This window comes from Megalopta genalis, chromosome 7, assembly GCF_051020955.1.
Source record: "Megalopta genalis isolate 19385.01 chromosome 7, iyMegGena1_principal, whole genome shotgun sequence".
In the NCBI taxonomy this organism is placed as follows: Eukaryota; Metazoa; Arthropoda; class Insecta; order Hymenoptera; family Halictidae; genus Megalopta; species Megalopta genalis.
In genome coordinates, this window is record NC_135019.1 from 4136287 (window position 1) to 4159977 (window position 23691).

Genomic DNA, 23691 nt, shown 5'->3' on the forward strand with positions numbered 1-23691 from the left:
GTCGTCGTCGCCGCTCGTCGACGCGTTTCCTTCCCGGCTGTATTCTCTCGTGCTCGCCTCTGTCTGTCTGTCGTTCATCGTGCTTCACGGTACACGCGCGTGTTTCCTTAATGATCTTGACACTTTCGTTTCGTAGATTAACGTACGACGTTCCGTCGAACCGCGATGGCTCGCGATGGGAAAGTTACGCAGAAGTGTTTGCGCAACAACAACTTGCTTATTCCCCGACTGTGAGAATTGTGAACCAACGTTGTTCCTGCAGCTTGTTCGTCGTCGCTCTCAGCATCGCTTTACGATTCGAACGCTTTGTTGCTCGACTTATCGCAGTTATTAAAAGAGAGGAAGCAGTCTCATCCGCAACTTATTTTGTATTTCCTAGAATTAGATTGAAAATTTTAGAATTATTAATAGACGATTTTTATTTGGTATAAAGAGTCGCTCTATATTAATCCTTCGCACTCGAAGCTATTTTAATCGTAAACCTAAAATAATTCTTCTGACTTACAGTATTTCTATTTTATATAAAAAAGTGCATTTTATGCATATGAAATTGAGTCTTCTGACGAGTCGTACAACAGTTACATTTTTAACGATGTTTTAAATGTAAACTTTGTTAATATAAAAATTATCTTGGAACGTCATACAATAATTTTAGTGGTGCTTCAGAGTCATCACTCGAGTGCAGAGGGTCAATTACAGTAATTTCTCCCTAATTCGCGCTCAGGTTGCGCACGAAAATGGACGATTTGGGAAGAGGAGACACGATTGAACGAGCTTCTTGCGGCTCGTTTTTATAGTTAGCGATTTTGAATAACTATAAAAAGGCTCGAATAATCGTATGAGTCGAAAGACAACTTCGCGTGGCTCGAAAGTTGTTCGGTCAATGGAAGATATTTTATCGGATATTTTAGCAAATATTTTGGAAACGAACGGAGCGTTAATGTTATTCTTTCAGTATCTAGTTCCTGACATTGAATTTAAATTATTGCATGTTTCATTGAGATTGACAGAGAAACTAACGCGTGTAGAGGGAGTATCATAAAAAATGAGCTGATAAAAGTTGATAAATAAAATGAGAAACGATGTCAGTCACCGTTGAATCGTTGTCGGAAAGATCCGCCGCTAGAGTGGTATAGTAATTTCTCCCTAATTCGCGCTTAGATTTCGCACAAAAATGGTCAATTTTAGAACAGCAGATACGATTATTGGAGCCTTTTTATAATTATTCAAAATCGGAGACTATAAAAACGAGCCACAGAAAGCTCGAACAATCGTATCTCCTCCTCTCGAATTGTCAACTTTTGTGTAATTGACCCTTACTGTAATTAACCCTTTGCACTCGAGTGATGACTCTGAGGCACCACTAAAATTATTGTATCACGTTCCAAGATAATTTTTATATTAACAAAGTTTACATTTAAAACATTGTTAAAAGTGTAACTGTTGTACAAAATCATCAGAAGACTCAATTTCATATGCATAAAATGCACTTTTTTTATATAAAATGGAAATACTGTAAGTCAGAAAAATTATTTTAAGTTTACGATTAAAATAGCTTCGAGTGCAAAGGGTTAATATACAGAGTGTCCCAAAAATGTCTCGCAATCCGAAAGTGGCGGGTTCCTCGGGTCATTTCAAGCAACTTTTTCCGTTACAAAAATTTTCTCCGAGGCACCGTTAACGAGTTATTAACAAAAAACGGTGACCAATGAGAGGCGAGCTCGGCTGGCGCGAGGCGACCGAGCCAATGAGCGGAACTGGGCTTCGTGCGCTGGTTGATTGGGCCGCCTCGCGTCAGCCGTACTCGATTCTTATTGGTCACTGTTTTTCGTTAATAACTCGTTAACGGTGCCTCGGAGAACATTTTTGTAAAGGAAGAAATAGCTTCAAATAATCCAAGGAACCCGGATTGCGAGACATTTTTGGGACACCCTGAAAACGGGTCTTTATTCTAATCAAAAATTGTCTATTAATAATTCTAAAATTTTAAATCTAATTCTAGGAAATATAAGTCGCGAATGAAACTATTTCCTCTCTTTTAATAACTGCGATAAGTTGAGATTATTGCAAAAATACCACGAAATTCTTCCGTTTCTCCAGTCTTGTATCCGACCCACGCGTTTCTGTGCACGAAAGCGAATTAAGCAAATTAAGCGATCAAGTAAAATTCTTCCAAAGAATTTGCTCCCCCAAACCGGATGAAATTAATGCTCGTCGTAAAAGAACTCTCATCGCAGATACTTTTAAATGGTTCGCGCCAACGCATCGCCGTCTAATTTGTCCGACGAATTCAAAGTACGCCGTTGTTTTTCCTGTTGAAGGTGGCTTCGACGTGTACAACATCGAAACAGCGATGCCGAAGATCGATTTGGACGCGATCGAATCTCACCTGAGAGCGGCGCGCGAGGAGGAGCGACGGGTAAGTGGAAATCATTGACGCATAAATCGTGCCATTGTCGCGTCGCAGCGTGTGCGCGCTGCTTGCTGGCCGCCGCGAATTTTCATCGGCGAGATCGCAGAGTTTCGTTGCGTGGGCAACAAAAGACGAGAGTCGATAATCCTCGAAAGCGACGGGAGAGAGAGCTCGACGGTTTGAAACTGGTATATATCCTCGCCGTCGAGCGGAGAACGCGGCGCGCCGCGCGACCTTTCGCTCCGACACGCGTGCGTAAATCGCGTCTCTTCGCTCCCATGGACGTGCGCAATACATATTTGCATGCTAATGCGGATATTTAAGGACGCGCATTGTGGGCGCGTCGCATGCACGGTTGCGGAATCGCATTCGTTGCGGATAAAATTAGCGCGAATGCGGCCACTTTGTACATCGAGGCCGACGATCGAGTTCTCGTTCCACGAATTTTGGGGCAGCGACCCTTTAACCATTTGCACACGAAGCTAAATTAACGCAAAATTTAAAATAGTTCTTCTGGTCCATGGCAGTTCTATTTTATACGATACAGTGCATTTGGAACACGCAATCGACACTCGAGTGCAAAGGGTTAAATGGAACCTTGCGGGAAACAGAATAAAGAAAAGATCGTAGTAAAGAATAAAGGAAAAATCGTGGAAAAAATGAAGGAAAGATCGCAGCAAAAAATGAAGGAAAGATCGCAGAAAAAATGAAGGGAAGATCGTAGAAAATAACTGAAGGAGAGATCGTAGAAAACAAATAAAGAAAAGATCGCAGCAAAAAATAAAGGAAAAATCGTAGAAAAAAATGAAGGAAAGATCGCAGAAAAAAATGAAGGAAAGGTCGCAGAAAAAATGAAGGAAAGATCGCAGCAAAAAATGAAGGAAATATTACAGAAAAAAATGAAGGAAGGATCACAAAAAAAATGAAGGAACGATCACAGAAAAAAATGAAGGAAAGATCACAGAAAAAAATGAAGGAAATATCGCAGCAAAAAGTGAAGGAAAGATCACAGAAAAAATGAAGGAAATATCACAGAAAAAAATGAAGGAAGGATCACAAAAAAAATGAAGGAACGATCACAGAAAAAAATGAAGGAAAGATCACAGAAAAAAATGAAGGAAATATCGCAGCAAAAAGTGAAGGAAAGATCACAGAAAAAAATGAAGGAAATATCGCAGGAATGAAGGAAGGATTACAGAAAATTAGATTAGTGAGTCAAACGTGGTTTTTCCTGGTAGAAGCGATCCAAGAAGAAGCGGTCGCGCGATAATTTTTGATTCGCTCGAATAAGTGGATAAGCGAGTATGTAATCGTCGCGGCAATTGCTCCGGGAAGAATGATTAACGCTACGCAAATGGCCGTCCCGTGCGAACGAATGCGTGAAAACGAAAACGCGAGTGCTCGAAGGTAAAAAAGGCATCGTAATTGGCGACTCCTCGGGACGCATAGGAGAGCCGGTGATTTCACGGCTCACCTGACCGACGCTTTTTTTTCCACGGGTTAAACGCTACGATAACGCTGAATGAATGCTCACGTGACGCGATTGAATCGCTTTCGTTGAAGGGCGAGATATACGGGGGACTTCGTAATCATACGTGCCTGCATGCCGATAAACTCTGACTCGATCGGTCTCGAAATAAAGCGGCGGAGGATGCGGTGGGCGTGCTCGGAGATAAGACGAGGCGACATCGATTTCTAGTCGAAAGCGAAATTCTACGATTCATGGATTCTCGTTGTTCGGCCGTCGGGAAACGGTCAAGAACCGAAAGGAATTTTTAATTTCGAAGGAAAAATTTGTTCCGCGTTTCGAGTAACGAGCTGATGGATCCGATTCTTTATTTCAATTAATTAATTTTATTGTAATATTATTGTTATTATATATTATTATTATATTTCATCAGCTCGAGTAACGAGCTTCAGCTTCGAGTAACGAGCTGATGGAGCAAACTTTTTATTTTATAATTAATTAATTTTGTTATATTATTATTATTATTATATATATTATTATTATTATTATTATATATTATTATTATTATATTCGAGTATCGTTTCGAGTAACGAGCTGATGGATCCAACTCTTTATTTTATAATTAATTAATTTCATTATAATATTATGATTATATATTATTAATATTAATTAATTTTATGCATTTATCAAGAAAATGTGTAGATCGAATACAAAGCAGTGGAAAGGATTAAAATATTTAAGGATTTATTTAACAATAATATTTATTATTTTAACTTACTTAAGAATAATATTTATAAAAAATTTGTAAATATTGTTGCAATATTTTCAGCTGTATCATTTTTAAATTATGGACGAGTGTTTTAAAATGCAAACAAAATTGAAAATGCATCTTAAAAGTTTCATAGAACCTCTTTGAAAAATCGTAACGGAAACTCGGTCTCCTTAATTTTAGCTGGTTACGTCTGTGCAGAAAAAGAAGTTGAAAACGTCACGACTCGAGGCTTTTATTCGGCTCAGTGTATAAGATCTTCGAAACGGTTTTATCGAAATCTGTTATCGATTCTGTTATCGTCCACTGTCCTACGACGAGTGGAACTTTTCCTTCGGGTCACCCGCGTCGGACCGCATGGCCATTGGGTGGCTGGGTCCGCTTCGAGTACCCTTCGGAAACTCTCCGAATTTATGACGGTCCCCGTTTGCTATCGAGGTATTTCTAAAAAAACTCTATTGCGAACATGCGTCGTCAAGGTTTAGAACTTATCATCTCAAAAATAGCTTCTTCGAAGGAGCGTCGTAAATTACGCTGGTCGTTTGCGCGAGGACGAAAGTTTCCATTGTGCGTGCGAGTGGACGCTGCAATACTCGAAGTCAGAAAAATTATTTTAGATTTACAGTTAAAATAGCTTCGAGTGCAAAGGGTTAACACTAAACCTACCAAACAGTAATACTAACTGGCATGTACTGCTTCACAAAAGTGAGAGGACCGAATTTATTTAGAATTTGCAAAGTTTTTGTTATAAAACTCGCTCCAACGATATAACTTATCCAAGCGTTTTCCACGAAAGAGTCTCGGAACTTTGCAGAATTGCAAAATAAGAAAGCGGTCACTTTGATATAATCATATCATCAATACTAACAATACTAACTAATCAATCAATACTAATTGGCATGTATTGCTTCACAAAAGTGAGAAGACCGAATTTATTTAGAATTTGTAAAGTCTTTATTATAAAACTCGCTCCAACGATATAACTTATTCAAGCGTTCTCCACGAAAGTGTCTCGGAACTTTGCAGAATTGCAAAATAAGAAAGTGGTCACTTTGATATAATCATATCATCAATACTAACAATACTAACTGGCATGTACCGCTTCACAAAAATGAGAAGACCGAATTTATTTGGAATTTGCAAAGTTTTTGTTATAAAACTTGCTCCAACGATATAACTTATCCAAGCGTTTTCCACGAAAGAGTCTCGGAACTTTTCGGAATTGCAAAATAAGAAAGCGGTCACTTTGATATAATCATATCATCAATACTAACAATACTAACTAATCAATCAATACTAATTGGCATGTATTGCTTCACAAAAGTGAGAAAACCGAATTTATTTAGAATTTGTAAAGTCTTTATTATAAATCTTGCTCAAACAATATAACTTATTCAAGCGTTCTCCACGAAAGTGTCTCGGAACTTTGCAGAATTGCAAAATAAGAAAGTGGTCACTTTGATATAATCATATCATCAATACTAACAATACTAACTGGCATGTACCGCTTCACAAAAATGAGAAGACCGAATTTATTTGGAATTTGCAAAGTTTTTGTTATAAAACTTGCTCCAATGATATAACTTATTCAAGCGTTCTCCACGAAAGAGTCTCGGAACTTTTCAGAATTGCAAAATAAGAAAGCGGTCACTTTGACCGCGGTAGATTTAGTGTTAAGTTATCAAGCTGCAGATTTCGCGGTTCGAATCCTGCGCGAATTAAAATGAACGCGGATTCGCCGACGTCGCGCGAACTCGCGAAAACGCGGACGAATGAAAACGGCGCGGCGCGGTGCGGCGCGGCGGCTAAAAGGCGCCGGAAACTGAACGAAGTTCTATTGAACTTGGCACCCGACCATTGAAGTTTTCGAACGCGCGCACAGCCCTGGCTCCAGGGCCGGCCATTATCGCGGGCCGGCGAATACGTTTCGCGCGGCTTTCTTCGAAAATTTAATTAACCCAATTAACCCCCCGGCGAAGTCGAATCGAATTCGTAGCGCCGGCGTCGATTATGGTTACGTAAACTTCGTGTAACGAATCCTCGCGGAACGCTCGTTTAAATGGGCCTCCGCGCCGGATAAAGTGGATGGAAAAGAGGCCAGCTGAATTCCCAGCTCGCTTCCCGGCACCCCGGGTTATATTCCGCTTCTCTCCGCTCCGGGATCGCGCCGCGCCTCGCCGCGCCGCGGGCGTGCAAGTGGGAACGGGGCACTCGGCGTTAATTCCCGACATGTTTCGCGCGAGTATTTTCTGGATTATTGACGCGGAAAATAAGGTCGACGAGGTTTACGACCCTCTTTCGAGGATCCCGATAGCGAGAGTCTCATTAAATGCACCCAGACGATCTATATTCGACGGCGCGGCGGCCATTGTATGGAAATGGGGGAACAGGAAACGGATGTCGCCGCGGAGACGATCTATGGCGACCGTCAAACACGCCGTGCTCGACAATCCGCAGCATTTGAAAACCGTTTCGACGCCTATGCCTCCCATATAGGGCGACCGCGGGTATTACCGCGGCCGACCCGAATACTGCGGCACTTTAAAAAAGTAATCGAATCTAACGTTTTGCAGTGCGTAATCCCCTAAAAATTGTTCTCATAATCTTTTTACATGTTCGATATTGATAGTTTATGACGTACGAGTAACGGCAATCGCAGTTTTAATTTGTTTATTGGCTTTTGATATCCGGAAGCTTACGAGAACGTCGAGTTTTGTGAAATACAGTAATGTCTCTCTAATTGACGCTCAGATTGTCCACAGAAATGGACAATTTAATAAAAAGTACTAAATAATATTATATAAAATAATAGTAATAATATTATTATATATAATATATTATTATATATTAATATATTATTATATATTATTATATATAATAATAATATTATTATTATTCCAGCCTTGCGGCTCGTTTTTATAATTGTTGGCAATTCGTAACAATAAAAACAAACCACAAGGCTGGAATAATAGTATTTTTTATTAAATTATAATATATAATATTATTATTATATATTATTATTATTCTATATAATATTATTTAGTATTTTTTATTAAATTGTCCATTTCTGTGGACAATCTGAGCGTCGATTAGAGAGACATTACTGTACTCGCAACTGCAGCTATGATCACCGATTCGAAGGATGTTTATACTTTGGTAATTAATAATAAATTATTCGTTTCAGCGTTATTTTTAGATAAAGCGATCGTTGCTTTGATCAAAAAAAGCGACGTGTCGCTGTCATTTGTTTTCAAATATTATTCACCGACACAGTATTTAGCGCATAGTTTTTCACTATGTGTATTCATTACTACGGCGCTTTACCGAACCGCGTACCATAACCTATACAGCGCAGTTCTCGACGAGCCGGCGCGAACACGCTCGATCGTGGAGCACCTATACCTAATTTTTAAAGCGTTATGCAGCGAGAATATCTTGATCGTAGGAATTGTAGCTGTGCGTGTACATTTAAAAGAGAATGGGTTATGTCAACCTTGACACGCAGTAGTCGGAACGGCGGCAGTATGTGGCTCGCAGTAATAGGTACGTAACCGCGGTAATATATGCGCGCGTATGGTTTCTTTGCATTGGGCTTTTCAATGAAATTCGTGCTCTCAGTGATCCGATTTTTTTAGAAAAGTGAATATTCGAGTTAAAGAATAATAGATATAGTCAATATTATAATAATAATATTATAATAATAATAATATTACTATTAATAATATTATAGTAATAATATTACTATTAATAATATTATAGTAATAATATTATTATTATTAATATTATAGTAATCATATTACTATTAATAATATTATTGTAATAATATTACTATTATTAATATTATAGTAATAATATTACTATTAATAATATTATTGTAATAATATTACTATTAATAATATTATTGTAATAATATTACTATTATTAATATTATAGTAATAATATTACTATTAATAATATTATAATAATAATATTACTATTAATAATATAATAATAATAATAATAGATATTGTCAATTTATTGCCGTAAAAGGTCTCATTTTCTCTGTGAAACCTCGCCTTCGTTTTTCCTTTCATTTTTCTTCTCATAAAATTTAACGTCGCCGGATACAGCATTCGTCAGAACGTCGCTGAAAGCGACGGAAAATTTTGTCCGCCGACGAACCTGCCATAAATTCAAAGATCAAAGATTCCTCTTCACGATGACACGCGACGAATTGATATACGATTTGTTTACAACCGTTTCGCGGAAGAAAAACCACGAACAAATTTCTCCGGGGCCGTGCGAACGGTTTCGCGTTGTATCCCACACGTCGTTGGAAAGTCGACGGCGTTTGGTGCTCGACGAAACGATCGAGAAAAATCGCGCGTCGAATTTTATGGGGCCGTTGCAAAGAGGAAGTTTCGCTGTTGGAATCTGTGCGGCGGATCTTATCGTGAACGAATTTTTAAACGAAAGCCAGACGCTACGAAATGAAAAGCACGATGCTGCGCCTGTGCGCGAATCTGTAACGACGAGAGTGCTATCTACGGTTCTTTCTACTGTTTCTTTTTTCTTCTGTTTTGCTTTTGACAGACGTCTGTTGGCGTAGCATCTCGAGATAACGTATCACGGCACCTTAAGAGCCGAGGCAGCCGTAGGTCAAAAGATTTGCATGAGCAGCCAAGTAGAACGCGTTGCGTACGACTCACAAAAGATACACCGTCTTCGCGAACGTATCCAGTTCGGAGAGGAGTTTTTGCGTAGGATTGCGAACGGAGGATACTCGACCCGATCGGAGGATCGAAGACGGACGCGAGGGAACGCTGTTCGAAAATCAGGGACACGTAAGAGACACAAAGTGAACTCGTACAGAAGTAAATTCTCCCTAATTGACGCTCTGCTTTGAAAATAAAATTTAGACAATTTGAGAAGAGGAGATACGATTATTCGAGCCTTGCACCTCGTTTTTATAATTATTTTTATATAAATATTATATTATTATATATTATTATATATTATATATTACTATTATTATATATTATTATATATTATATATTACTATTATTATATATATTATTATATATTATATATTACTATTATTATATATTATTATATATTATATATTACTATTATTATATATTATTATATATTATATATTACTATTATTATATATTATATATATTACTATTATTATTATACATATATTATTATATTATTATTACATTATTATATTTTTATATAACTATTTTTTATAAGTACGAGCCGCGAGATTCGAATAATCGTGCCCAATCTTCTTCCCAAATTCTCCATTTTTGTTTCCAAGCTGAAGGAGAATTAAGGAGAATTTACTATAATAAAATTAATCATTTCCATCGCTCCTACATCATGCACAGCTAACGAAAAAACTTCGAATCGTGATGTTTTCGGAATCTTTCGATAGACTCGGGGTCAATTAGGATCCAGACCGGAGAAATTGATATCCGAATGTCAAGTTGCTGACAACTAGTTTCAATTTTCACATGTTTCGACAAAGCTTACAATAGAAAAACTAACGTATCTATAATAGAAGTATGTAGTACCATAAAAAATATGTTGCGAAAAATTGATAAATAGAAAGATAAATGATCGTAGATGTAACCAGTTATATTTTGTCGGAAAGGTGTGCGCCGTTCGGGGATTAAAATCCAAAGTGAAATAGACTGTTCTTTGCTTGATGCAATGATGACTTAAAAATGACTTAATAATAAAAATAATACTAAAAATGATAATAAAAATGATAATAACAATTACTTAATAATAAAACTGCTAATAAAAATTACTTAATAATAAAAATGATAATAAAAATTACTTAATAATAAAAATGCTAATAAAAATTACTTAATAATAAAAATGATAATAAAAATTACTTAATAATAAAAATGATTTATTGATGCACATTTATTGATGCACGCTTATCCGAACATATACATTTACTTGTATTATTTACATCGTACTCGGTAATTAAATTTAATGATCATTAATCGCATCATTTAGTTACATCATCGCCTAGTGGAGAATATGAATGAAATTTTTACATAATACAATGTTCCGGCATCAGGATATTACAACGATGAACCTTCGTTATAAGACAGACTCTGCCGTACTACAGTAATTTCTCTCTAATTGGCGTTCCGACAGCCGCAGATTGCGCACAAAAGTGGTCAATTTTAAAAAAGAAGACACGATCGTTCGCGGCTCGTTTTTATAATTACCAATTGTCAACAATTCTAAGAACAAGATACTAAAGAGGCGATAAAAAAAACCTCTTCTCAAATTCTCCATTTCTGTGCGCAATCCGCGCGCACTCTAATTAGACAGAAATTCCTAGAAAATCGCTGAACGTGCAAATTCCGAAAACCGCGCGACAATCGTCGGAGATCGTCGCTGTGCCCGAACAAAACCGCGATTTCGAGGTTATATTTTCGAGATTTTTATGTTTCGAGAAACACGGTCCCAAAACCAGCCAGGACGATTCGCGATTCGAAGCGGCATTTTAGACAGCTGGGCGCCGATCAGAGAAATACGTGGCTCCGTTCCGACTGCACGGAGGCGTTCGCGGCTCGTTTTTATAATTACCAATTGTCAACAACTCTACGAACAAGATACTAAAGAAGCGATAAAAAAACCTCTTCCCAAATTCTCCATTTGGGAAATTCCTAGAAAATTCCATTTGAAATTCTCAGAAAATCGCTGAACGTTCAAATTCCGAAAACCGCGCGACATTCGTCGGAGATCTCGTTGTCGCTGTGCCTGAACAAAAACGCGATTTCGAGATTTTTATGTTTCGAGAAACATAGTCCCAAAACCAGCCAGGACGATTCGCGATTCGAAGCGGCATTTTAGACGGCTGGGCGCCGATCAGAGAAATACGTGGCTCCGTTCCGACTGCACGGAGGCGTTCGCGGCTCGTTTTTATAATTACCAATTGTCAACAATTCTACGAACAAGATACTAAAGAAGCGATAAAAAAAACCTCTTCCCAAATTCTCCATTTGGGAAATTCCTAGAAAATTCCATTTGAAATTCCCAGAAAATCGCTGAACGTTCAAATTCCGAAAACCGCGCGACAATCGTCGGAGATCGTCGCTGTGCCCGAACAAAAACGCGATTTCGAGATTTTTATGTTTCGAGAAACATAGTCCCAAAACCAGCCAGGACGATTCGCGATTCGAAGCGGCATTTTAGACGGCTGGGCGCCGATCAGAGAAATACGTGGCTCCGTTCCGACTGCACGGAGGCGTTCGCGTCAAACCGAGGCGAACGCACACACCACTTTCACCGGGGCCCGAGAAAAGCCGGGGACTAACGCGAGTCCAGCCTCCGTGGACGCGGTGAATAGCACCGGCTCCACCACCTCCTCCTTCGCGCGAGCAAACCTTACCGGAAGATCGGTTCGCCGCTCACTTGACTCGCTTTACGCCAGTCTCGTGTTGTTCTCGTTTCGCGCCGGTCTCCGTGGCAAAAACGCGCGTAATCCGCGGCGTCCGCGGTGTTCCGTGCAGTGTGTCCAGGAATCCCGGTTCGCACCTGACCGACGTCGAGTCCCGTCGGACTCGAAAATAAAGCGAACGCGTCTCTCGCCGCGGCGAGGAAAACCGAAAACGCGGCCGCGTCGCCTGGGAACGGAGCTGGAAAAAAATCGTCCGCGTGTGGCAGAGCGTTCGGCTTTCGACCGGCGATCGGACTTCGCCGCGGAAACTCTCCGTGGAATTCCGCGGGTGTTTTCTTTATTTTTTTTGGAATTCTCCGCTCTCGGAAACTGTTTCAACGACGTCTCTGCTCCGCGGCGTCTCGCTTCTGGCGCGAGCAGCTCGCGTCGGATATACGCGACGCTTAATATTTACAGCGGCAGATAAGCTCGGACAGAGAGATCGTCCGTCGAGGAATTCGCGTCGTCGCTTGTGCTCCGTATGGTTCGGGCGAGCAACGAGACGGCGAGCTTTTTAATACAAAATACCCGGATCGATGGCCGGAGGTGGGGAGGGGGGGACACGCGGTCGCATTGAAATTAAATTGTGCTTCCGGGTCGTCCGCGAACTATTGCGACGACTTCCGCGTGGATCCCGCTAATTGGAAAGCTGATAAACGAACGGAGCCTGTGTATAGTAGTCGGATCGGATAATTAGCGGACGAACAAAGAACTGCGCGGCCCGTTATAATAATTTCATCGCGTGAAACAAAGTGGAACAACGAAAGCGCCGGATCTTGCGTCAGCGGGACGTTAAATTCGAAAACGAATTGTGTGTGTGTGCGCGCGCGCGTGTGTGTATGTTCGGTTACGACGGGCCCGGTGAGATAATTATGAGCCTGCGGAGATGTTCGTTTCTTTGTTAATAATATTTCGAATTAATCCGTACCGGGGGGAGTAGCGAAGTTTTAATTTGCTAAAATACGCGGAAAATTCGGGTTCGTCGCGAGCTTGCGTTTCAGCGGTGGAACAGTTTTAACCCCTTGAGGGACCGTTTTCTTCGCAGTTTGCGCGATTCGGAATTTTTCCATTGCAAAAATTGATGCTTGTCGTGTGCATAAATTTACTCGGATGCTTAAATATTGATCACTAGAGATATTAGAATATTATTTCAATTTTAAAGGACGGAATAATATTATTATTAGAATTTATATTACAGAATATAATCGTAAATAATATTATATATAATTATATTGTAATATTTTTAATATATATTTTATATTATATTTTATAATATTTTATAATATTTTATAATATATTTTGTAATATTTTATAATATTATATCATATAATATCATAGTAATAATATTATTATATTATATATAATTATAAATAATATTATATATAAACATTACAGAATATAACATTCTTACTAGAAATTTTCACGTCGAGTTGGAAATAATTATAAATAATATTACACACAAAAATATCACAGAATCACATTATCACTAGAAACTTTCACGACGAGTCCAAAATAATTATAAATAATATTACATATAAATATTATAGAATAACATTATCACTAGAAATTTTCACAACGAGTCCGAAATAATTATAAACAATATTATATACAAATACTACAGAATAACATTATCACTAGAAACTTTCACGACGTGTCAGAAATAATTATAAATAACATTACATACAAATACTACAGAATACCATAATTACCAGAAATTTTCACTAGGCGCCTAAACAATTATAAACAATATCACATACAAACATTCCCGAGTAACATTTACGCTAGAAATTTCCGCGACTCCCCGTCGACGGCGAGGGGTTAATACACGCGCCGAAGGAGATTTCTCCGGGAGGTTTCGCAACAAGATCGCGCCGCGTTTCAAAGACGAGTCTTAGAAGACGAATGGCCGAATGGGATTGCAACGAGGCTCGTGACAAGATGAATGGACGACGAGTCGACTGACGCGGAAGCAAAGCTGTTCGCGAAGCGGCCGGCGGAATCCGCTGAGTCTTCGACGCGGCGGGAAACGAATGAAACGGAGTTTACAGGTGGCTCGTAACTTCCGTCAGGAGCACGCCGCGCCGGGGCGAGTTACACGGCGAATAAAAGGAAAGTGGATCGTCGTTCTACTTATTGCGGAGCGTGGTGCAGCCGCGAAGTGGGAATCATTGAAAACAACCGCGCCGACATGTCGGTTCGTTCCGGCAACTTTCTTCACGGCGGGCCGCGGGGAAAGGACGACGCTTCGAGCGAACGTCGCGTCTCTTGAAGTTTTCGTTCCGTCGATCGTCACACGCGAATCGCGAGTTTTTCGCTCCGGAAGAAGAGGAACATGGATTCGAAACGGTGTTTCCGAAACGGTCGTCCGAACTCGACGATTTCGATGCGCGCTGGCTAGAGCACGCGGCTTTCAGAGATTCCTCGCGAACGAGAAACGGTCGACAAGCGAGTTCGGCAAACATGGGCAGCAGCAGCAAGACGAAGAGGCATTACAAGAAGGACTCGAGATTCGTCAGGGATCTGTACACCTTCACCTACGACGATTTCGATCTCGTAAGATTGCCGTTTTAACGTAGGGCTTCTGACGAATGGCGATTAAGTATTCATTCTCGATCGATCGCGGGGGATCGATCATTTTTCATTCGTGGGAACTACAGTAATGTCTCTCTAATTGACGCTCAAAAATGGAGAATTTGGGAAGAGGAGAATACGATTATTCGAGGCTTGCCGTTCGTTTTTATAGTTACGAATTGTCAAGAACTATAAAAGCGAGCTGCATGGCTCGAATAATCGTATCTTCTCTTCCCAAGTTGTCCATTTTTGTTGACAAGCTGAGCGTCAATTAGAGAGAATTTACTTATTAGTTTAAGGTTCTGTCGATCGCTAGGAACTACATCTCTCTAATTGACGCTCAAATTGTCCACAAAAATGGACAATTTAGGGAGAAGAGAATACGATTATTTGAGTCTCGTGGTTCATTTTCATAGTTACCGATTGTTAATAATTATTAAAACGAGCTGCATGGCTCGAATAATCGTATCTTCTCTTCCCGAATTGACCAATTTTGTTGACAAGCTGAGCGTCAATTAGAGAGAATTTACTTACTAGTTTAAGGTTATGTCGATCGCTTGGAACTACAGTAATGTCTTTCTAATTGACACTCAAAAATGGAGAATTTGGGAAGAGGAGAATACGATTATTCGAGGCTTGCCGTTCGTTTTTATAGTTACGAATTGTCAAGAACTATAAAAACGAGCTACATGGCTCTAATAATCGTATCTTCACTTCCCAAGTTGTCCATTTATGTTTATAAGCTGAGCATCAATTAGAGAAAATTTATTTACTAGTTTAAGGTTATGTCGATCGCTTGGAACTACAGTAATGTCTCTCTAATTGACGCTCAGATTGTCCGCAGAAATGGACAATTTGGGAAAAGGAGATACGATTATTCGAACCTTACGTTTCGTTTTTATATTTTCATTCGTGGGAAATGCGTTCTTTTATTTTTCATTTCGATCCTCGAGTCGTACAAAATCGTATGGAAAGTAATCTTTAAATAAAAATGAAGTAATTAACCCTTTGCGCTCGAGCGGTGACTCCGAGGCACCGCTAGAAAATGTTTGTATCGCATTCCAAAATAATTCTTACATCGACAAAATTTTGATTTGTACAATTGTTAAAAGTATAAACTGTTGTATAAGTCGCAAGACACGATTTCGCACGCGTAAAATGCGCACTGTCGTATAAAATAGAGACAGCGTGGGTCAGAAACATTATTTTAGATTTACAGTTAAAATGACTTCGAGTGCAAAGGGTTAACGATCAAATAATTGCAGAGATAATTCTGCGGTACGCGAAAGATCGAAAGATGGTCGAATCGGCGTAGAAAGAACGCGCGAAGGGTTACAGTAATGTCTCTCTAATTGACGCTCAGTTTGTCCACAGAAATGGACAAATTTTGGAAGAGGAGATACGATTGTTCGAGCCTTGTGGCTCGTTTTTCATGGTTATCGATTGTCAACAACTATAAAAACGAGTTTCAAGGCTCGAACAATCGTATCTCCTCTTCTCCAAATCGACCATTTTTGTGAACAATCTGAGCGTCAGTTAGGGAGACATTACTGTACAGTGAATTCTTCCTAATTGACGCTCAGATTGTACACAAAAAGAGGAGATATGATTGTTCGAGCCTCGCGGCTCGTTTTTATAGTTGCTGAGAATCGGTAATTATAAAAACGAGGCGCAAGGCTCAAATTAATCGTATCTCCTCTTCCCAAATTGTCCATTTTTGTGCACTTTTATGCACAATCTGAGCGTCAGTAGAGGTAGACATTACTGTAATTGGAACGACAAACGAAAGGCAGGTTTCGAAAGTATCTTAGAATTCGCGTCGATAGATCGCGAATCGAATCGGCGCTATAAATCTGTGCTATTAAGAAAAAATAGCAAATTATTTTCTCGTACACTCTCTCGCTGCAGTTTCCGAGCTTCACTCTTTCCTCGTTAGTTATAATTAGCCTGCGCGATCAACTGCTTCAGAATTTAACCTCGACTACAAAGCCTACTGCAATTTATTTCTAATTGCTCGTCTTCTCTGCCGCGGAACGAGCGGACGAAAATGTTCCGCAAAACGAAGTTCTGCCGCGAACAGCAGAAACATCGAGAATAGAATTTTAAATAAATCCGCGGCCAGAGAACGAGAGACGTATTTTTACGCGACAGACCGACAATCGTACGATTCGGTTCGCCGACCCTGCCCGAAAAATCGTTTCCTGCACTTGTTCCATGGAGAAGCCTGACCACCGTGATCGTTCGACGCATAAAAAGGGGAAAGTAGGTCGCGACTGTTTAGCCGGCGAAAAAAAAGCAGCTGATTTTGACATTCACGCGCGAGTTAGTAGCAACAACGAAAGGAAAGTTGCGAAAGATTACGATTCGTTGCGAATCAAGATCGAAGTAACGCCGCTGAATTATTGCATTTGCGCAGCTCAATGTAATGCGGCTCGCATTTCTGTAATTTCTTTATCGTGTTTCGACAAATTTTAACTGTTATTCGTTAAAGACGAACGCCAATTTCTTCTCCCCTTTAAAAATCACGGTTACCTAAATTTTCTAATAATGCGAGTTTTAAAGAATCGTAACGACACAAAATTGTTCTTCTTTTTTTTAAAAAAAAAAGTCACGGCGATTACGATGTCCTCGAATTTTCGTATCCGACCCGGCGAGGCCGGCATCGATTTTTACAAACAATTCTGTTTCTCGAAAGGACGCTCTACGTTTCGAGTGCTTTTTAACCTTCGCGGTTCAATGACTCATTTGCGCTCAACTAGGTGAATTCACGATGTGAATTCATCGACGAGAGTGCTTAACGCCGACTACGCGGAACATTGAAGATTTTAACAATCGCGTCGCCAGATTTGTTCTTATTCCGCTATAATAGATAGAAGTAACTGCGATTAATTGTGATTCGATTTCTACGGAAGCTTGACCCCATAGGCAAGGGGTCAATCCACGAAGGTCAACCAAAATCGATCTGATTTTTCGACCACGTCTGAGAGACGTGATAATCATTTCTGGCCCTTCGTTTCGACCACGTCTCTCAGACGTGATAATCATTTCTGGCCTGATTATCTGACCACGTCTCTCAGACGTGGTTGCACGTGAGCGCGAACATAGATCGCCAACGGTCTCCCCGAGTTCTCCAAATTTCGTCCGTCGATCCGTTACAATCTCAACGAAGAAGCCGAGGTTTATTATATTATTTAGAAGCCGAATTAGTCTGCGGAATTTTTTCGTCGCGAACGACTCCGTGTCGCAGTCGAGAATGAATATCTTTATGGCCATTCGAACAGTCGTCAGTCGCTATTGTCGATGCCACATAATGGGCCGTATCGATTACCGTGCTGCTGGCTTTCATTTCTGGGGCATCAGGATGACGATAAAGAGCCGGCCAAGGAACAGCCAAAGTCAGGAGAGATGGCGATCGAACCGTTCCAGAAATCCGACGAAACGAAGGAACCTGAAAGGGAAGATCTTGTCATGCGATTCGATAGAGTGGTACGGGGAGATCCAGATGAAGCTTCTCAGGTGCGACTTCGGGCAACCGTATGACGCCCCTAAGAATTTCCGGGCACGCCGACCATAATCGCGCTCCGCGATTCGGGACCGATAGGAAATTATATTTCCCTTTGGACGACTTTAAAGTTCATGCGACTTTTTCTCTCTCTCTCTCTCTCTCTTTCTCTCTCTCGATGTCCACGTGATAATTGCGCTCCACGATTCGAGACCGATAGGAAATTATATTTCCCTTTGGACGACTTTAAAGTTCATGCGACTCTCTCTCTCTCTCTCTCTCTCTCTCTCTCTTTCTGTCTCTCTCTCTCCCTCTCTCTTTCTGTCTCTCTCTCCCTTCCTCTCTCCCTCTCTCTCTTTCTCTCTCTCTCTCTCTCCCTTCCTCTCTCTCTCTCTCTCTCTCTCTCTCTCTCTCTCTCTCTCTCTCTCTCTCTCTCGATGCCGGTAGAACTCTGTTACATGATCTTTGCTGTCGTTAAATTCAAAGGACTGTGCGCTGTTTCAACATTTACTTTGCTATATTGTTTAATAAATCTGCAAATAATTAAGATAAATATCCAAGATCGTCAAGTATTCCATCGCAGCACGATCTGACTTCGATTAATATTAATTTCTTCATTTATATTTCGCATTCATACGATACGTGTAAAATTTGTAAAATTTGAGACTATATTTGCGTTAACAATTGGTCTATCGACAGTTTTCTAGTAGTCAATTTTTAGAGTTGAAAATCACGGTTGAGAAGTTCTTTAAAAATTGCTCGAAGGCGACGATAATTTCAGACGTAATTGTATAGATTATTTGGATTAATGTAACGCAATAATTCTTTTGAAATATAATTCCCGGGAAAAAATTAAAAAGCATATTGATAGGCTTCTGGTAAATAAAGCGTTAATAATTCATAGTTTTTGATCTTGCCAATTAGCTTGTCTTTTAGTTGACAAGACAAAATTTCCTGTAATTCTAATTCTCATAAAATAGTCTGCAAAAATTGCATTTATTTTTAGGAGACTGGATGCAGAAAAATGAATTTAATTCATATATTAAATTTAATTACGCATGTTATATTATATATACTATTATATATAATATATTATTATTATATGTATTATTATAATATATATAATATATTATTATTATTATATGTATTATTATATATAATATATTATTATTATTATTATATATATTATATATACATACATATTAATGTATAATACACATTTTTAATACCAAAAATTTCGTGAATAATCTCGTTTCTACGATTACAAGTAAATAATTTTCTCCCAAAATATCAAATAAAATCTAATAATTTAACTCACCTCTAAATTCAATAATTTAATCTCCGTGCAACAAATGGCTGACATTACATTAGTGTAATGCGAATTAATAGCTTAAAATACAGCCGAATATACAGCAACGAGATCCACTTGTCCTACAAGCAATATTATCGACGAAAATAACGGCCCAAGCCGGTCCCCTATACCGAAGCCGACAGGGCACAGAGACGAATTTGTCGTCTGGTTAAATCGTAACGGAATCCATTAATGACGCCGGGCGAAGTAATTCGCGGCGCATTACGCGGCGCTGATGGAGGAGAAACGCGGCGAATCTCATTAATGGTTACACGGCACGGGAGCACGCGCGAATGTGATTGCGATACGGTTGAACACAGTGGACACGGTACCCGGGGGATTGTTGCAAGGGGATGCCTCCATCATCCCCCCAGCGGAGGTGGGAGGGATGGGGTGGTGGTGTAACGGGTGGTCGCACTCTTCAGATTTCTGTGTCTGTTCGCAGCGACGGAACGACCGTGAAGAGATCCGAAGGAGGCTGGCGATGGGTCCAGATGCCGAAGACTTGCGCGCTGAACGCGGAAGAAAGCCGAGCCTCCAGTCGCGGCTTCAAAGCGGTCGGTATCGCTTCAGCCCCTAACGCCGGGGCTCCGGCTCGAACACGTTTTCTTCCTCGTTTCGAGCGTTCCCCGTTGCTTCTCGCTTCTCCAGAAATCGCCTCTAAACACTGCTCGACCGCGATTCCCAAAGATTTCACGAATTTCACTCGCGCGTCTTCTCGCCGCGAAACGATCGGTGTCGGTGCTCGTCGCGCGCGCCAGTATAGGCGATTTTCACGGTGCTCCGGTCTCAAAGAAATCCGCGTTTGATCGTTCCCATTGTGCCGATCTTTGACAGCGTGCGTTTTGACAGCCAGAGAGACGGATCAAGCTGGAAGAGTGCGGGACAGACGCGCGTTCGCGAGAGGACAACACGTGCGATCGACGGCGAACGCGTTGAATAATTGATCCCCGGAAATGACGAGGCGGGGGAGAACAGTTTCGATGGATTTTGAGTCGATACAGTGACCCGTGCTTCGAAAGATAGCTTGTCCGGGGCTTGCGACGAGATGCGGGCGAGCACTTTTTTCCGGTTAAATGTAAGAGACGTTGCACAAGAGTCGCGCGTATTTTTCTTTTTTACGTCGATTAGAATTTCCACGCGTGATTATTAGAAGCCGTTCGGCTTTGCGTCGTTTCTCGAGGAAACTTGATGTTGCGATTCGTTTCTCGATGAAATTTCCGATATAAAAATATCTGATACCGATGCTATAGACACGCTATAGTTATTTTTAGCTTCGATATTGTCACCGGGACGACTGAATTTCGTGGGAAGTTCGCGCGACGAAGCGCGAATCAATTAATTTGCTGCGCGGATTCGCAGCCGTAAATTATTATTATTATTATTATTACGGTAAATTATTTATTATTATTATTTATTATTATTATTACCGTGAATTATTTTCTTACCGGCGATGTGATTCTTTTAATAACGCGACGGGGCGACGCGAGCGTCCGCGTCCGCGTAACAAATACGCGGGGCTAATTGCGACGATCGCGCGGAATTGCACAAGATTTCGCAAGTAGAAATCCGATTCGGCTGATCGCACAACACCGAGCATCGTCTGTCCACATTCGTATAAATAGATTATTCGCGACGGTTTTTCCTCCTTCGAGACGATGATTCTTTAATGCGCGCGGAAGGAATTTGTCTCGCGGAGGGTGAAGACGTTCCTGACGGACGGACGGTTCTCTGTTCAGGAATGAATCTTCAGATCTGCTTCATGAACGAGACAGCGTCGGACACGGAGTCACCGTGCTCCGAGAACGACGCCTCGCCGGGATCCACGCCGACCTCCTTGAACTCGAAGCAGCAACAGAAACAACAGATGCCGATCAGACCTCAGGTGCTCAGTCTTCCGCCTTTGAGGCTCGACGTGGACTCGAATTCGGCGCCGATCGACGAGGCCGACTTCTTCGCCAGGCAGGCCAGGTTACAGACCGAGGCCAGAATGGCCCTGGCGCAGGCCAAGGAGATGGCTCACATGCAGATGGAGGTCGAGAGGCAAAGGCTGAAACAGAGCCCCATCACGGAGATGGTGCGATCCAGCCTGGAGAAGGTGAGTTAGAAATCGTCTTCGTTCGTTTGTTCGTTCGGTCGGTCGGCGCGATTTAATGCAAGAACTTTCGCTGCGGGAAATTCGCTAAATTCTTCCTAACTGGCGCTCGGCTTGGAAACGAAAATGAGCAATTTGGGAAGAGGAGATACGATTACGGTAATTTCTCCCTAATTCGCGCCGAGTTTGTGCACGAAAATCGACAATTTGGGGAGAGGAGATACGATTGTTCGAGCCTCGCGAATCGTTTTTATTGTTGTTGACGGATCGGTAACTATAAAAATGAACCGCGATGCTCGGATACAGTTATTTTTCTCTAATTCGCGCTGAGTTTGCGCACGAAAATGGACAATTTAGGAAGAGGAGATACGATTACAGTAATTTCTCCCTAATTCGCGCTGAGTTTGCGCACGAGAATGGACAATTTGGGAAAAGGAGATACGATTACCGTAATTTCTTCCCAATTCGCGCACAGATTGCGCACAAAAGTAGACAATTTAGAAAGAAGAGATACGATTATTCGAGCCTCGCGGCTCGTTTTTACATTTACCGATTCTCAACAACTATAAAAACGAGTCGCGAGGCACAACTACTCGCATCTCCTCTTCCCAAATTTCACATTTTTGTGTACAAACCGAGGGACAATTGCAGAGAATTTACCGTATCTCGCTCCTGGACAATAAAGAGAAATTTGAGTCCGCAGTTTCGACCAGATTCGCTGAGAATCCGAGGAGGTTGATTTCCAGTTAAATTTTTTAAACGCATCTCAAACTCGAATGTTTAAATCCTTTAAACTAGAATCAGGTAGGTCGTTCAGCTGTTTCGTTATCTTGTTCTAAATAAAAGTGTCCCATTCGTGGCAGTGCTCTCCCACCAAGGTTCGCGTACGCGTGCAAGTACAGTAAATTCTCCCTAATCGACGCTCGGCTTGGAAACAAAAATGGACAATTTGGGAAGAGGAGACACGATTATTCGAGCCTCGCTGCTCGTTTTTACAGTTGTCGACGATCGGTGACTATGAAAACGAGCCGCAAGGCTCGAATAATCGTATCTCCTCTTCCCAAATTGTCCATTTTTATGTACCAGCTGAGGGACAATTTTGGAGAATTTACTGTAACGCTTTGAAGAAAATATGAAACGATAAAACGTTGAAAACAGTTAGACTGTTTAAAGATTTGACGAACGAGCGTATCGATACGGACTTTATGAAACAAAAGTTGTCGATTCTAAAAAATTGAATAATTAGGCGGCGTTTTAAATACCTCGTGACGAAACGACCCGGTGACTGTTCGGTTAATTAATTGCACGATCATGTGGAATATAATTTCTCATCAATTTCTATAAATTTGATAAAACTAAATAGTTCCTGCTTCGACTATTTCCCAATATTCGGTTCGTATTACAAGTTACAATCGATTTCAAAAATATCAGTACGACGTGTTTTCACAATACAGTAAATCCTCCCTAATTGACGTTCAGCTTGGAAATAAAAATGGACAATTTGAAAAGAGGAGGCGCGATTATCCGAGCCTCGCGGATCGTTTTTATAGTCACCGATTGTTAACAACTATAAAAACGAGCACACAAGGTGAGCGTCAATTAGGGAGAATTTACGTTGGCTGTTCAGAGTTCAAGGGGAAGCGGCCTGTCACGGTCAGACACGTCCGATTTTAAACCTGCGCCAAAGAATTCGAAATAAAGACGATATTTCTGTTGGCGATAAAAAAGCAAGTGCGACGATAGTGTTCGTTATACATAAATAAAATAATATAATAACGTTCACTTTTTTTTCATAAAGAATAGAACGAGATAAAAGAGAAGGTTCTAACCTGATGATCTTTGACACATGTTACACTTACTGTACCTTGCCTCTCAAATTCTGTTCACAATTTTCCCACAACGACGGACACATGTTGTATTTGTTTCACTTGTTTCTTTTTCTTTTTTTAATTCTGTTTATTTTCGTTTTGTATTTGCTGAAAGGACCTTGTTAACCCTTAGCACTCAGAAGATTTCTCTGATATAATCACATCTAATCTAATATAATATCGTATTACAGTATCTATATATTATTT

At 40.5% G+C, this 23691-nt stretch overlaps 1 protein-coding gene across 3 annotated transcripts in view; it reads left to right on the forward strand.

Moving 5' to 3' along the window:
- Positions 1–23691, forward strand: part of Schip1 (Schwannomin interacting protein 1) — a 70472-nt gene that overhangs the window by 36826 nt on the left and 9955 nt on the right. For all 3 annotated transcript variants that reach the window (XM_033485483.2, XM_033485487.2, XM_033485485.2), the window contains 3 exons: positions 2322–2419; positions 19967–20078; positions 21261–21619. In XM_033485483.2, the coding sequence (XP_033341374.1) occupies positions 2322–2419; positions 19967–20078; positions 21261–21619 (569 nt within the window). The remainder of the gene's footprint in view (positions 1–2321; positions 2420–19966; positions 20079–21260; positions 21620–23691) is intronic.